This window comes from Ips typographus, linkage group LG4, assembly GCF_016097725.1.
Source record: "Ips typographus isolate SLU linkage group LG4, UJ_Ityp_2.0, whole genome shotgun sequence".
NCBI lineage: Eukaryota > Metazoa > Arthropoda > Insecta > Coleoptera > Curculionidae > Ips > Ips typographus.
In genome coordinates, this window is record NC_138425.1 from 11,343,256 (window position 1) to 11,358,754 (window position 15,499).

The window sequence follows — 15,499 nt, forward strand, 5'->3', positions numbered from 1 at the left end:
ATATTTCTGCGAAATAATAATTGTTTACATGAAATATGTGTTAGTAAGTGCTTTATACATTTGAACATTCGATCAATAACGGTTATTAAAAATACTTTCCAATAAAGCCCTATTGAAATGTATGATTCCAACTACAGGTTGTGATATAGAAAAGTTATATTTTAGAACTAAAATTACTATACTTTAGGAATTACTAAATAAAAAAAAATTGAATTACTGGATCAAACAGCCATGACTGATATTTTGCAACCCTCTACATAGCAATCAAACAACCTATCTTGTCTGAAATAAACGTCATTAAGACTACCTACATAACTACAAAAAATTCAAAAATGCCCCTAATTTGCTTTCCCCTGCTAACTGATGATTGACAGTGCCTTTTATTTTGCTTCACCCCTCAAAATGCCCAAATACACTTGCCGACTTGGGGACGATAAAGTTTTTAACTAAACCTGGAGGGGCCGGAAATACAAATAGAAGTTGATAAAAAAATTCCGGGCGTACAAAACTGAATTAAAATTTAAAACATTCGGCTGTGTTAATAACCCAATTAGGGTGTGGTTGCGGAATATTATAACGAGTTTTTTATCTCGATTGCTCTCTGGAATGACCGCAATTCAATTTTTATTAAAGTCGTCTTTTCAGTATATTTAATAAGGGAAAATTTCCCGCTAGATTTATAACTAAAACTTTATTATTGTAAACGTGGTATTCTGGCTAACAAGCAAACCAACTTTCTATTGTTAAATCGGAATTACAGAGCAGATGACCGGGCGCTTGTGCCGTTCCCTGACCGCGGAATATTTTCCAGGATATAATACCTTGGTCCCTTTTGTCTTAATGGATTGTTTTGTAATTGGATTGGACCCAAGCCGAGCCAAAATGAAAACCACATCAGACGATATAGCATTGCGCTTGAAATATACTAACCAGACCAATACAAAAGCTACAATTTTATTTAAACTCTTATCAGAAATCTTATTTTAATGTTATAACTTGCTTGCAATAATAAAAAACAACTCCTAGCTAGCTTTCTAATTACTGTTTACTGACTGACGACCTCACAAACTTCTACCTTATATTGACTGGGTTAACAGAATATAAAACAAACGAATTTCTAATATTTGCACGGTTGTGCATGGTATTGGACTGTTTTGTGTCCCATAGCAACAATACCCCGTACAATACAAACAAACCCATTTCTAGTTTAGTTAGCCTGACATTACGTTCCTCGTTTGAAAAAAGACTATAATTTGATATTAAGAAAAAATGAAGCTTAAAGTAAATCTCAGCGAAAAGTTAGAGAAAAACGTACCTATTACTTGTGTGGGATGGACCAGCACTGAGGAAGTATATTCAATAAGGTAACCTAATTTGTCCAACATTGATGAAAGTAACGCACAAACAATGCATAAATATGAATGTTCAATTTGACGAAGCAAAATGTAATTTAGTTTTAGATAATATTTATTTTTCTACCAGCATAAACTAGTACAAATAATGTAAATTACATATTTCAGCTGAATATTATGAATACAATAAAAACCAAATGAAAGGTTTTATGTCCTGGTTTTATCAAGTTGAAAAAGATAGTACATTTTTGTTTTAACACAATATATTTCCTTCATTATTTTTATATTATTGCCTTTTTTACATATTAAAAAGTCATCATCTTAATTTTAACCAACAAAAATCTTCATTTTAGTGACGATAATCAGCTTTTATCATGGTCGGTATCAACCAATCAACCCACGAAAGTGGCCCAACTGGACAAAGAAATTTTTGCCACTGATATGCAGTTTTTATCCAAACAAGGCACCAGCTTAGGTAAACATGGTGATCTTATCCTAGTTACATCTGCAGATGGTCGTTTTCACATCATAAACCGATCAGGACGAATCGAACGTACTGTGGAAGCTCATAAAGGGGCTATTTTAGTTGGGCAATGGGGAAACGATGGCAGTGGATTTCTTACTGGTAAGATTAACCAAAAAAGTGAAGTTACAGGCGTTGTACAAGTGGTTTTAGGAGGTGAAGATGGCTTAATAAAAATTTGGTCTCGCAGTGGAATGTTACGTTCTACGGTAGTGAATAGTGACAGTTCGGTTTATGGTGCAGCTTGGTCGCCAGACAGCCAAAGTATTGTATACACCAATGGAAAATGTTTAGTTATTAAACAACTAGCACCTAATACAAAACCGCTAAGGGTAAACCTCTATTACCACCTTCTTCATACAATCTTTTACTTACGAGGATCTTTACTGTGGCTTCATAAACTTTAAAACTTTATATATTTTAGTGGAAAGCCCATGAAGAACTAGTATTATGCATAGCATGGAGTGCGTCAGCGGACATTTTGATTTCTGGAGGTGAAGATTGCAAATACAGAGTCTGGGACAGTCAGGGCCGTCCAATGTTTTCTAGTGTTCATCACGATCACCCCATCACTTCACTGGCTTGGGCACCTGCTGGTGATCTATTTGCTGTTGGCTCTTATAACACACTAAGACTCTGCGATTATTCTGGTGTATGATAAGTAATTAGCAATTTGAGCCTCCAGGAGACAAATATTGTTATTCTAGTGGTCCCGGTCACTTGACAAGCCCCAATCTGGCAGCATTTACAAAATGGCATGGTCAAACGATGGAACTCAACTAGCAGGGGCCTGTGCTGGTGGCTATGTTTTCTTTGCTCACGTTGTTGAACGACATGCACATTACTTGAATTTCAGGTTTGTTATGCTAAATATTCTGTATACAGTTAATCAATCAGATTTTCAGTGCAACAGTCAGCGAAAAGAAGTTGGTAACAGTGAAAAACGTTCTAAATGATACTGTTGAGGACTTGGAATTACCGGAAAGGGTTATACAAATGGTGATGCGCTATTCAAATTTAGTACTGACAACACCAACTCAATGTTACATCTACAGTACTAACAACTGGAACACTCCATTTATATTTGATTTGAAAGATGGCGCCGTATTTCATTTAGAGTTGGCTGAGAAGTAATTATTTGCTTATTTTATGATTTGTCAAGTCCTCGAAAACTAAAAATAGTACATTTTTACAGGCACATGATCTTAATTGAAAAAACTAACGTCGGAATTTACAACTATCAAGGGAAATTAGTTGGTCAACCGAGATGGCCCAACATGAGACTGGAAAATATCCGGTCAGCTCTCATATCAATATCTAATGACACATTAGCAGTGCGAGACGCTAACGATGCAAAAAGTAATTTTATAGCCGAGTAAACGTACTTTCCGTAAAATTTAACTTGTAGCGGTTCATCTAATTGACTTGACTAGCAATCGAAATTCCAATGAATTAACCAGTAACATCCAGCATTCGTCACCGGTTATTCAAATTGCACTGGACACTCAGGGACCAAACACTGTCCGAACAATCGCATTACTAGATAAATCACATGATTTGTATATAACTCGTGTTAAGAGCGGCAGTAAAACTTTTATGAAACTCGGTGAGATTGGCGTATCCCAAAGCTGGTTATTTAAAAATAACAATAATTTATAGCAAGGAAAATTGATTCCTTCAAATGGAACTCCACTATAAATATACTGGCAGCTATTCAAGACGCCCAACTGATGGTTTGGTACTGTCCAACAGCAGGTTTTAACAGTAAATTGCTGCATATTTGTACACTACTGTACGATTCTCCGGAACTGGGTAGAAATCCTCGTATTAATGACTTTGTTGGAAACTCAGTGTCAATTAGAAGAGCAGATGGGTCTTTGATTAACGTGCCGATATCTCCTTACGCAGATTTAATTCACAAGTAAAAGTTATCATCATTAACACTTTTAAAATTACTACGTTATTTGTAGGAAAACTTTGGAAAACAAATGGACAGAAGCACTAAATTTGTGTAGAAGTATTAACAATGAAATGGCTTGGGCCTGCTTGGCAGTACTGTCAACACAATCTAACGCTGAGACTATTGACATAGCTGAGGAAGCTTTTGCTAATATCAACCACTATGAAAAAGTGTATTATATTCAATACATTAAGGTAAACTACACTTTGTGTAGGCTTTATTGATAGTTAAAGCGTAACTGGCTAAAACTCAACAAAGTTAAGCAACAAAATTTAAGTGGTGGTCGTAAAAGTATAAGAATCTATTGAAAGTTTCGGGCCAAGGAATATAGTTTGTAGGATCGTCTATAATAAAAACTTCACTCTGACCAACTCCAAAAATACTCGACCTGCCCCATAAATTTCCCTTGAACGTTTGGGAAAATATATGCATTAGATAGGAAACAAAGGAAATATGAATTTATTATTGAATATACTGCATATATCCTTTGATATACCGTAAAATAGATGCAAATCTAAAAAAAAATAAGAATTTAAGTTTAAATAACATTCTAGAGTTTAACGTCAAAAGCTGAGAAAAAGGCTTATTTAGCACTTCTCGGTGGCAAACTCGAAGAAGCCGAATCAATTTTGTTGCATAACGGCATGGTTTTCCAAGCAATTTATCTCAATATTAACATGCACCACTGGATCAGGTAAGCTGTTATCTTTGTTTCAATTTTTTCAAGACCATTTAACAATTAATGTTTTAAGAGCATTAGATCTGGCCCTCAAGCACAAAACGCACATTGACACCGTATTATATTTGAGAGAAAAGTATTTGGAAACATTGGGAAAATCTGAAAATAACAACAAATACCGTACTTTGAAGGAGAGTACTATTGTGGATCCTGAGAAGGTGCAGGAAAAAATTGCTGCTGAACAGAGACGCAAGCTCAGCCAATAATATTTGTATAATAGTTGTTTAACCAATATTTAACAGTAAATCAAAAATACTTAACATTTAATTTTTTTTTTATCTGCCTCAGCTTTCAGTGAATATTCCAAAACTTTGATTTGTCTAGTTTGTCAGTTAATGTGCATATTTCTAAATGTATTTTTGGGTGATAAAAGTAAAAAGCTATAAACTGACCAAAAGTGAAGCTTTCTTGCCTCCCAAATAATCCATCAAAATGATGCCTTCATGTGAGCATCAAAAATTACTTAAATCTCAACACTCTACATAAAAACTGTAATTAAATACATAATTAAACAGTTCCAAAACTGTAACCCTTCAAGCAGTTATAAAGGCTTAAAATAAAACTCAATTCTGGGCAGAACCATAATAAAAACCACTGCCCAAAAATATTATAAATATAAAGGAATGTAATACCGTACTAAACTTGCTCATTCATCTTTAGTTCAGCCAGCTTCAAGTAGTCTTCATACTGTCCCTTGCGAGCTGGATCTAACTTAATTAATTCCTTATAAAATTGTACTCTCCTATCAACATTCTCACTGTCACTTAAAACCAAACTTCCAGTTAACCAGCATTTTGCTAAAACTATCCCTGCAATATGTAAGTTAATCACCCATTGCTAGTAAAATAGTCAAATATACAAACTAACATTTGCAATCAGGTTCTAACTCTTGCAATTGTTCAAAAGAATCTAAAAGTTCTTGACGTTTTTCCTTACTCAAACTTGGATGGCTCAGAACCCATCTCAAGTAAAACCAAGCACTACTGTCTCCAGGATCAGTAAATACAGCACTTTGCACCAAATTTAACTCTTCCTCTATGCAATTTTCATCTAAACTTCTTAAAGTGCTACGGTAATGCCATGAAGAATAGTTTGAAAAGTTGTTATTAAGTCTTTCAGTAGAAAATTTTAATTCCATTGGTAGAGTAATTCCTATTTTGTTTACTAATAGCCTTCGATAGTCCCAACAGTGAACTAAACTCAATAAATTCATTCACAAATACTCACTTACCCATACTAGGTGAACTTACAATTTCTATCATCATAATTCAAATACTTGGTGCACAAATTAAACTCTTTTTCCCAATCTGGTTTTGGATGGATCAGAAGAACCCAGTATCTATGATGCCAAGAACCATAAGATTTAGGATTAGCAACAAGACACTGTTCAGTAAGAGCAATTTCTTTATCTAAAAACTTTGCTAAATGGTCTTGTCCTTCATTTTCATCATGCTCACTTAAAATGATTCAGTTAAATACACAAAAAAATTATTTCTAGTTAGTTAGTACCTTTTATTTTTTTCCTTCAAAGCTACTTCCTTCCGATAGTTCCATAAAGTGTATATATCTGGATTGATGCACAGCAACTGGGTAGAAATAGCAAATGACTCAGGATCATAAGAATCTTGTTGTCTGGTTGATAAAATTTTCTTCATACCCATCCGATAAGCTTGTAATTTCTTCTGCTGCTCTCTATGCTTTTCAGCCTTTTGTTCTTCAGTTGATTTAACTTTTAGACGACCGTGCTAAATTTAAAGCAGGTTTGTGGTATAATTAATAAATACCATTAAAACATACCATTTTCAATTCAAATAGTTTCAGTCACTGGAACTGCAGTCACTACACAATTCAGACTTATAAAATCAAATAATTATCAAGCAAGTTATATTATAATAGAAAATGTATTAACATTATTAATTTTAATTAGAGATTAGAGATTGTAGTAAAAAATAATCATAATAATAAATACCTTTGTTTATTCTAAATTCTGAAATTTGCAAATAATGACTGACATGTGTAAATTCATTTCAATGTCTCAAGAATTTGGTATTTCAATTTTCGCTAGAGTTAAAACGAGACAGCCATATAACTAGACGAAGAGTGTGTGACATTTGACAGAATTCCTCTTCTTTGTTCTCAATGACTTCTCATAAGGTATAAGTTGGAAACGGAGAAGTTAAAGTTACTTATTAATTAATCAATTTGAATTATTCACTACTTGGTTCTTGCAAAAATATTAAATTATCATTCAAGCATGTTTCAATGCAAATGCTTCTCTGAATTTGATTACAATTCTTTCATCGATACATGTGTTGGTGTAATGGTATAAAGGCATAAAAAGACCAAAAGAAGATTAGAAGAAAAATTCCCAATTCCCACAAAAATCTGTGAGATTAGTGAAAAACCGAGTTTTTCTGATCCTGTTAAGATTATTTTGTTTAGTATTTTTCCTAGGATTATTTGAAAAATCTTTTGTGCAGAAACCGAATTAAGAAATACAGCAATCATTTAATACAATGGGAGTCCCAAAGTTCTTTAGATACATCAGTGAAAGATACCCATGTTTGAGTGAAGTTATAAGAGAGTACCAGGTAAAAATGCTTTTTTAGCAATAATTATACTATCTCAATTCTAATCACTTTCTTTCAATAATCAATTCACAACATAGATTCCGGAGTTTGACAATATGTATCTGGACATGAATGGTATTATCCATATGTGTTCTCATCCAGATGATAACAACCCTCACTTTCGAATAACAGAGGAGAGAATATTCAAAGATGTATTTCACTATATTGAGGTGTTATTTCGCATGATTAGACCACGTAAACTATTCTTTATGGCAATTGATGGAGTGGCTCCAAGAGCCAAAATGAACCAGCAGAGAGGTAGGAGATTCAGAGCTGCCAAGGATGCAGAAAAGCAAGAAGTAGAAGCAATCAAGAAAGGTGAAACCTTGCCCAGTGAGGCTAGGTTTGATTCAAACTGTATTACACCTGGAACAGTGTTTATGGCGCACTTGCATGAGCAGTTAAAGTATTTTTGTGTTAATAAGATCTCTACTGATCCTTTATGGAAGGATGTTTCAGTTATTTTGTCAGGACATGAAGTAATTAATTTCGTTATTTATAGCTTGTTGGTTTTATTGGTTCCATTTTCAGACCCCTGGTGAGGGTGAACATAAAATTATGGACTACATTAGATACTTAAGAGCACAACCTGGTTATGATCCCAATACCAGGCATTGCTTATATGGTCTAGATGCTGATTTAATTATGTTAGGACTTTGTACACATGAACCCCACTTTAGTTTGCTTAGAGAAGAGGTAGAATTTATTTTCTATACATAGTCTCAGTTCTAAAACTTATGAAACTTTAGGTTAAGTTTGGAAAAAAATCAACAAAAAGGCAATCAGTTCCTGAAGAGATTACTTTCTTTTTGTTGCATTTATCTTTAATGAGAGAATATCTAGAGCTCGAATTTGCTTGTCTGAAAGACACTTTAGTTAACTTTAAATTTGATTTGGAAAAAATTATTGATGATTGGGTAAGCAGTCATTTATGTAATTCTCATAAAAATTATTATTGTGTTGTTTTTTATAGGTGCTTATGGGGTTCCTTGTAGGGAATGATTTTATTCCAAATTTACCCCATTTGCATATAGCTAATGGAGCACTGACAATACTGTACAAAGCTTATACAGAAGTTTTGCCATCCTTGGATGGTATGTTACACTTGCATTTCCTATTTTTCAGGTGAAATTGTAACTTTAATTTTAGGCTATATAAATGAAGGTGGAAATTTGAATTTAAGCCGTTTTGAGAAATTTATGCAACAGTTGGCTAATTTTGATTTGGATAATTTTGATGAAATTAGGGATGACATGACTTATATGGAGTCTAAAACAGGAAGGAAATGTGATGCTCATATGAAAGTCTCTATGGTAAGATTTGGTCAACCTTAATTTAATTTTTGAATAAATTTGGAATACTGTTTGTTTTTATTTTTGTAATTGATTGAATTCAAGTCAATTGTTTGCCTAAGAGTTTTATTTGTGTTCTAGAAAAATGTTTTGGCAAGTTTAACACTTGTATATTACATTTTTTAAATGGTTCAATCTAACCAATTTTGAAGGTACAGGTTTATGTATTTACTGTGTGTTTATAATATCACAGTTCAAAGAATACAGACTTGTTCAACTATTCTCGCAACTCTGCAGGGTTTCTTCTCTTTTTCTATTCCCACCAAATCATCTTTTAACCTTCAAAAGATCGGCAAATGCATACACTGTTTTGATAGGTTTACAGCCGTTTATACGCGATATCTTTCTGAAAAAACTAAACGGTATATACATCTATTATTTATTTGTAATGCTGCTCATCAATTGAGTGAAATCTGGGCTTCAAATATTTTTGTATTTTTTAAATAAAGGGCTTAAGAAACTTAGAAGCGTGGGCTGATGATTCAGCACCTGTTGGCGAATTTGAGTTACTTGAACCTGAGGAGGTGTCCAAGCCTAGACGAGATCCTGGTTTAGACGCTTTAATTCAAGCCACAGATGAGCTGGTAGCTAGTTTTATCTTCAAATAGGACCTTATAAATTATTGTACTTGGTTTTCTTTAGGATACCAGTTCTGATCTTGATGAAGATTCTGATGAGGAAGATAAAGCGTTCAAAAATTTTAAAAAGGAGTACTACATGAATAAACTAGAGTATTCGAAAGTCACTCCGTAGGTTTATTTGTACAGTAGGTGGTAAATTTGTAATAACGATACTTTTAGTGAAGTTTTACGAGATCAGGCTGAAGGCTATGTAAGGGCTATTCAGTGGAATTTACACTATTACTACCACGGTTGCTGTTCTTGGTCTTGGTTTTACCCACATCATTACGCGCCTTACATTAGTGACATAAAAGGTTTCGCGGATTTGAAGCTAAACTTTGATTTAGGGACGCCGTTTCGACCTTATGAACAGGTACAATTGCGTTGAACTGTTGAATACATTTTCTGAAGTTGAGTTTGCTAGCTTTTGGCTGTATTACCGGCAGCAAGTAAAGTACTATTGCCTGAAGTATATCATAAATTAATGACAAGTGAAGAATCTCCAATTAAGCAATATTATCCTGAAGACTTCCAAACGGACAAAAATGGTAAAAGACAAGAATGGGAGGCCGTGGTTTTAATCCCGTTTATGGATGAGGTTATAGCGATTTTTTTAAAAAACATTGTGTTACGATGAAAGGAACTTTCAGAAATCGCTACTTGAAGCTATGCGAGAATGCAATGAACAACTCACAGAAGAGGAACGGCGAAGAAATTCGCCTGGACCTATGTTAGAATACAGTTACACGTCGGAGGATTTTGGAAAGTATGAAGCTCCGGCATACTTTCCAGCAATTAAACGCAATCATTGCAAAGTGCAAGCAATGACTGCGGACAGTATACGAGTTCCTAGAGATAAATTAGTAAAGGGACTTTATCCTGGAGTGTCTTTGGATGTGTATTTTCCTGGTTTTCCTACAATGAAACATTTAAAGTATACGGTAAGTTTATTTTTCCTACATCAGTTTTATTTGATTTTTGTTATCAACACTGCTATTTTACATCCCAGAACTGTATAGTGTACTTAATTTGTTTCGTTTTCCGGAAACTAGAAACTTCTGACAAAACATTGTCTTGCAGGCAGAACTAAAGAACGCTCGTGTAAAAGTATTTGAGCAACCAAGCCGGTCAGAAAGTATGATAATAAAAATTGAAGAACAATCTGAACCAGAGGATTTCCCTTGGGAATTAGTAGGCGCCAATGTTTTTGTAGGTTGGCCCCACTTAAATGAAGCCAGAATAGTTTCGATTCAAAACGACGAAACAAGATACGTCAGTGTGGGTCAAGGGTCACAATACAACTCCGAAGAAGTAAAGAACGGTAAAGCGATTCTCAAACAGGAATCCTCTGGTGTAGTGGAACGGTATTTGAACCGACTGGGGGTGGACGTTGGTCCGGTATATTTGCTGTGCAAAGTGCAAGTAATGATTGGTAGAAAGTACGTTTTTTCTCCCAATGGGAGAATCTCTTTGGAAAAGCAGTTTTCTGAACTGACCGCCAATTATCCGCTACAAACTGTGGTGTCAAAAATTACTGCCCATGATTCTCATCACACTTTGTATCAAGATATTACTGAAGTGTTTCCGGAAGGAGAAATTTGCTTTATTTTATGCAATCCTTACTATGGTGCTCAAGGAATAGTAAGTTTGTTTTACATTTAAATTATGTTTAGGTACTTTTTTTTGGGTTATTTCGGTTTTAAATTGACAAATCAAATAATTTCAGGTAAGAGATAACAAAGAAGCTTGTAAAACAGGCCGCATTAAAATTTCCGTTTTTATCACTGACGAACCAAACTTTGACATTGTAAAAGCACACAAAGAACAAATGATACGGACCTATAAAACCCTCTATAACTCCGCCAGTCAATTAGGCATGAGCTCCCATTTGTACTCTCGTATTACTGGTACACTGTTTCTTGAAATGCCCAACGGCGAAGGTGGTTTTAAGAATGTAAATGTTGGACTAGACTTAAAGCTTAATAAACGCAATAAGGAGACACCGGGATACACTAAAAAAATTGAAGCCACTTGGTATTACACTGATAAATGTACAGAAATGGTTAGGGAGTATTCGGAAAAATTTCCGGAAGTGTTTATTTATTTTGCTGATCATGGAGGAAACGACAACATAAAGGTGGAAGATGTGTTTTCTACTGATGATTGGTGAGTAGCTTAAAATTACTATTTTCTGTATACTTTAAAACTGAAGTCTGTTTACTAAACATTACTTGATGCTGGTAAGATAATAAAGCTATTAAATGCATACTTATAAACAGTTTAAGTGAAACACATTCTATAAACAATTATTTCTTGATGACACAGCGTTCTTAATGGTACTTTTAGGGAGGAAAAAATCAAAGAATTACAAACTTGGTTGCGTAGTCTTCCAGTAGCCAGTGTAGAAAGACAACCATGCGGCAGTCAAGTGACCGAACTAGAATTGGTGGAGGAAATTGAACAAATAGTAGACGAATTCTACAAACTACCAAATTTTAAAAACGTTACTATGACCATTAAACCCGCTTTTCTTTATAAAGTTAGTTTGGTTAACTTGTAAATTTGCTGATAGTTGAACAAGGGAATTATTTTAGCCGGATTTACAAACTGGAACTTTGCCACCGGATCCTAAAATGCAAGTGCAATTATTTGACCGAATCGTTAATACAAGAAAAGGGTTTAGTGTTCCTTTTGGTGCCAAAGGAACTATTATTGCCATCGCCGATTCTCCCACTAATAACGAAAGAGATACGATGTATGATGTGGTTTTTGATAAGCCTTTTGATGACGGTATGCAGCTGAATTGCTCTCCTAGACGCGGTTATAGATTACCCAGGACTGCGTTTATTAATATTTCGTACGGGAAGAGAGTGTACGAGCAAAAGTCAAATAAAGAAAGTGAGTATTTCATGTTGTCTTTATTGTTTAAGCTTAAGGTTTAATAATTAATCTATAAACTATTCTTAATTTAGGTACTCCTGTGGCAAATCCATGGCACAACACAAACGGACAGAAGTTTTTCAATCAATTCTTAGATACAGCTCAGTCTAAACCCAATCACCGGCAAATTCCTGATCAATATCAACAACGTCGTCGACCGTTATGTCCAAAACAGTCCCAACGAAGCGAAGAATCAGCCTTTGCTTCCTTCAACAGTAGTCCGAAGACTATTCACAATACTGGTTCTACTAGTTCATCGTCTGGCAATTCTTCAAATGGCAACTGGCGAACTGACGAGAAGAGTCTTAAACCGGAAAGAGTTTTTAATAAATCAAGGCAAGAGGAGCAGTTGAAGTCTAGTGAAAGTCAGGTGAGTTATGTCGCAAAATTTAAAATAATTATTTCGATGTGTTCTTAATCATAAAAAATTCTAATCAAAATGGGGTTATTACGGTTTTTGTGCTATCAGTGGTCAGCTGAGATTTAGAACATCCTGTACACTGACATGTTATTTATTTTCTTAAATTGTGACATAAGTGTAAGAGTAATAGGTACTGTTCTCGCGGAGTGAGTTTACCCGTGCGTCACGAAGGCTACGTCATTTATAATCATATGAATCAAATCAAGTTTTCGTCAACAAACCTGTTGTGTTCATATTATAGAAAAGGGCGTGTCTAAAGCTTCGTCACGTTTAAAATTTTGCGTGTATTGTCAGTCAGAAAGTAGAGATCTTTGCACTAAAACAACCTTATACCAAAGCAAATCAAAAATATCTTGACCGAAATAACATTTTTTATTTATGAGAAGTCTCCGTTTGGATCATACAATTCCGTCTAAATTTGAAACCTAATTTATTTACCAAAATTCGCAGAGATGTATCACCAACATGTAGTATTTCTTTAACTTTAAGCTCTTGATTTAGGTTCTGGATGGATACATGTTTCTCTAAAATAAATACAACAAATTAATAATTCAATAAGACATTCTGAGTGATGCTGTAGTATCTAATATTTCATTTTCAGGTTGCAATCCACTTATTTTATTTTAAGCCCGCTGGAAAACATTTTAGACGCTTATTTTATTTTTCTATGACTTTATTATTAATATGTTTCAAGAAATTTTTATGAAAAATCTATAATGCAACCCAAAAATCTCAGTCTTTGGAAACAATGAAATTTTAAGATGTTTCTATGAAAGTAGATATATTTTTCTATTCTTAGTTTAGTGTTTCTATTCTTAGATGTTTCTTACAAAAGTAGATATATTTTACTATTATTAAGATACTATCGTTGTACATATCATATAATGTATTTCGAACATCCATTTTAATGCTTTCAGATAAATCAGTGTTCTTGGCCCGTCGATAATGACTCGATTTACGTTTTCTAGGTGAGGAATTCATAAGATTACTTGCTTGCTTTTTCCGAATCGAATACAGTTTTGCGGGAAATTTTCAAAGCAGCTGCAACCTACTAGTATCAAAAAAAATACATCAGTAAGAATATGTAAGGTCTTAAAATTTCTTATTTTCTTCCTGAACAGATGATAAAGCTTCTAAGGGTCCTCCATTGGTTTTTTCCAATTCAAAATATTCACAAAGGTTAAGAATTAACTGCTGGGCTTGTCTGTGGAGAATTTTTCAAGGCATTTTCTAAAAAAATACTGTAATAGTAAGTAATTCCGGATTTACGAAAAACCAAATGGCTAAATAAAAACCATAATAGACACTCCCACTTTTTTTTCAAAACAGGTTAGTAATTGTGTCAATTTTGGTTAGATCGTGACAGCCGACATAAAAAATAAAAATATTAATAATAATATTATGAAAGTACTTACAGAATGTTAAAAGCGTAGAAACAATAGCTCTTAAAATAACTGTGGTGGTGTGGTAAATAGAAAACTTTATAAATGATTAGCAACACAAAGAAACGGAAAAGAATTAATAGTAAACAAATCAAATAAATTTCAATGGTTTTCAAACTGACAATGACTGAAATAGAAGCGCTAATCAGTAAATGTTTTTTTTTTGGAAGACATTCACTTAGATATTTACCCTTTCTGAAAGTGAACAATAGACAAGGATGAAGTCAATAATGCATGTCTACTTCTAAATCACAGGGGGATGACGCACGGGTAAACTCAGTCCGCGAGAACAGTAGAGTTAGTATTTCAAAATTATTAATATTCTGATGTTCTAAGTTTGACTTTTGCCAATTAGTTTGAGTTACTACAACGTACGATGAGAACACCATTACTTTCTAGCACTCATTGCAACCGTTGGTTGACCTGAAATCCGATCGACCCTCAGTGAATACAAACTTTTTAAAAGACTTACTGAAGATCAACGACACTAAATCAGACACACCAGCAAGTGAGTCCAAAGCTCGCAGTCCTCAACCGAATCTTAGTTTAAATGTTTCTTTTGAAATGCTGGCGGTAAGTTCATGTACATTTGCACTAAACTTTCTCTAATTGTATTTCTCTCATGTCATAATAATTTAGAAAAACGTTGCCAACACATCAACCAGTGTTCAACTTTTAACTTACTACCAATCTAATGGTTTGGGCATTCCAAGATATCAGTATTTTCAAAAAGGCGACAAATACGAGGCACAAATTACGCTTCCTAGCGGACAGCTAGTAAGAGGCAAAGCTTCTTCAAGTAAAGAAGAAGCGACAGAAAACGTTGCCAGTGATGTTTTGAATTTAATGAAAAAGGTATGTTGTCACAGATTTAAAATATTGTCAATACTACTAAACAATTTGTACGTATGTTTGAAACAAAAATTTCAATTTATTCCAGGGCTTATCAACTGTATCAACTTCATCAAGTGAAAATGGTAGTGCTTTGCCTGAACCACCCAAAACCTGGGTAAAATCACCAAAGGAAAAAGGCCGTGATCAAGCATTGAAAACTGCATTACACAATCCGTTTGTTCCCACTCAGGTCATCAAAAGACAAACAAGCAAAAACTCGGAAGAACGTTCTGTTCCTGATGTTAATAAAAAACTGGTAAGTTTACTATGATTTTGCTTTCACGATTTTATATTGTTTTGTTACTCAAAGCCTTCAGAGCCGACCTCTACAAAGGCCGCCCAGAAAAAGCAACCTAGAAAATCCAGGATAGCTGCAAACTTTGGAAAAAAAATCTAATTTTTTCTCTAAAGACATAACCTTTTTTGTTGTAGGGTATGCTTACACATTTGTTTTACATATTAAGCATATCTATAATGTATTTAAGGATTAACTATTTTTATAATTTAGAATATTCTTGAAGACATTATACACACTTTTGTTTGTGTGAACTACTTGCTCGTCCTTTAAGAGTGTTTATTTTGTTTTCTTCTATAGTTTTGAAAAATATTGACTGATTTTTAAATTG

General features: G+C 34.0%; 3 protein-coding genes across 4 annotated transcripts; 2 read left to right on the top strand and 1 right to left on the bottom strand.

Annotated features, from left to right (window-relative positions):
• Positions 1 to 1,135: 1,135 nt before the first annotated feature.
• Positions 1,136 to 4,971, top strand: Oseg5 (intraflagellar transport protein Oseg5). Of its 2 annotated transcripts, XM_081978282.1 has the most exons (12): positions 1,136 to 1,364; positions 1,706 to 1,977; positions 2,029 to 2,207; positions 2,300 to 2,527; positions 2,583 to 2,731; positions 2,781 to 3,005; positions 3,071 to 3,234; positions 3,284 to 3,481; positions 3,535 to 3,796; positions 3,846 to 4,029; positions 4,390 to 4,529; positions 4,588 to 4,971. In XM_081978282.1, exons 1-12 carry the CDS (start codon positions 1,270 to 1,272, stop codon positions 4,778 to 4,780), a joined length of 2,289 nt encoding a protein of 762 aa, XP_081834408.1. In that variant the 5' UTR covers positions 1,136 to 1,269; the 3' UTR covers positions 4,781 to 4,971. The 2 variants fall into 2 exon arrangements, with proteins under 2 accessions (XP_081834408.1, XP_081834407.1); XM_081978281.1 differs by having other exon boundaries at positions 1,706 to 2,207.
• RabGGTa (Rab geranylgeranyltransferase subunit alpha) lies at positions 4,770 to 6,577 on the bottom strand. The gene is made up of 5 exons (XM_081978298.1): positions 6,372 to 6,577; positions 6,084 to 6,319; positions 5,825 to 6,030; positions 5,442 to 5,768; positions 4,770 to 5,383 (listed from the first exon to the last, which is right to left on the bottom strand). Exons 1-5 carry the CDS (start codon positions 6,372 to 6,374, stop codon positions 5,211 to 5,213), a joined length of 945 nt encoding a protein of 314 aa, XP_081834424.1. The 5' UTR covers positions 6,375 to 6,577; the 3' UTR covers positions 4,770 to 5,210.
• A 241-nt stretch (positions 6,578 to 6,818) lies between these two features.
• Positions 6,819 to 15,496, top strand: pcm (5'-3' exoribonuclease pacman). The gene is made up of 20 exons (XM_081978275.1): positions 6,819 to 7,165; positions 7,243 to 7,683; positions 7,736 to 7,900; positions 7,954 to 8,121; positions 8,178 to 8,298; positions 8,354 to 8,517; positions 9,006 to 9,140; positions 9,199 to 9,305; positions 9,357 to 9,549; positions 9,601 to 9,774; positions 9,827 to 10,117; positions 10,257 to 10,817; positions 10,903 to 11,342; positions 11,523 to 11,715; positions 11,771 to 12,074; positions 12,149 to 12,486; positions 14,379 to 14,552; positions 14,619 to 14,834; positions 14,920 to 15,129; positions 15,184 to 15,496. Exons 1-20 carry the CDS (start codon positions 7,091 to 7,093, stop codon positions 15,268 to 15,270), a joined length of 4,557 nt encoding a protein of 1,518 aa, XP_081834401.1. The 5' UTR covers positions 6,819 to 7,090; the 3' UTR covers positions 15,271 to 15,496.
• Positions 15,497 to 15,499: the final 3 nt, after the last annotated feature.

What these genes read in the sequence shown, in the direction of transcription:
- RabGGTa (XM_081978298.1), bottom strand. An exon ending in TTGAAGGAAAAAAATAAAAG is followed by an intron (nt 6,031 to 6,083) that starts GTACTAACTAAC and finishes AATCATTTTAAG; the next exon opens with TGAGCATGATGAAAATGAAG. An exon ending in GTTAGAACCTGATTGCAAAT is followed by an intron (nt 5,384 to 5,441) that starts GTTAGTTTGTAT and finishes TACATATTGCAG; the next exon opens with GGATAGTTTTAGCAAAATGC.
- pcm (XM_081978275.1), top strand. Translation starts at nt 7,091, where the DNA reads ATGGGAGTCCCAAAGTTCTTTAGATACATCAGTGAAAGATACCCATGT. An exon ending in GAGTATTCGAAAGTCACTCC is followed by an intron (nt 9,306 to 9,356) that starts GTAGGTTTATTT and finishes CGATACTTTTAG; the next exon opens with TGAAGTTTTACGAGATCAGG. An exon ending in ACTATGGTGCTCAAGGAATA is followed by an intron (nt 10,818 to 10,902) that starts GTAAGTTTGTTT and finishes AAATAATTTCAG; the next exon opens with GTAAGAGATAACAAAGAAGC.
- Oseg5 (XM_081978281.1), top strand. Translation starts at nt 1,270, where the DNA reads ATGAAGCTTAAAGTAAATCTCAGCGAAAAGTTAGAGAAAAACGTACCT. An exon ending in GAGGAAGTATATTCAATAAG is followed by an intron (nt 1,365 to 1,705) that starts GTAACCTAATTT and finishes TCTTCATTTTAG; the next exon opens with TGACGATAATCAGCTTTTAT. An exon ending in CATTTAGAGTTGGCTGAGAA is followed by an intron (nt 3,006 to 3,070) that starts GTAATTATTTGC and finishes ACATTTTTACAG; the next exon opens with GCACATGATCTTAATTGAAA.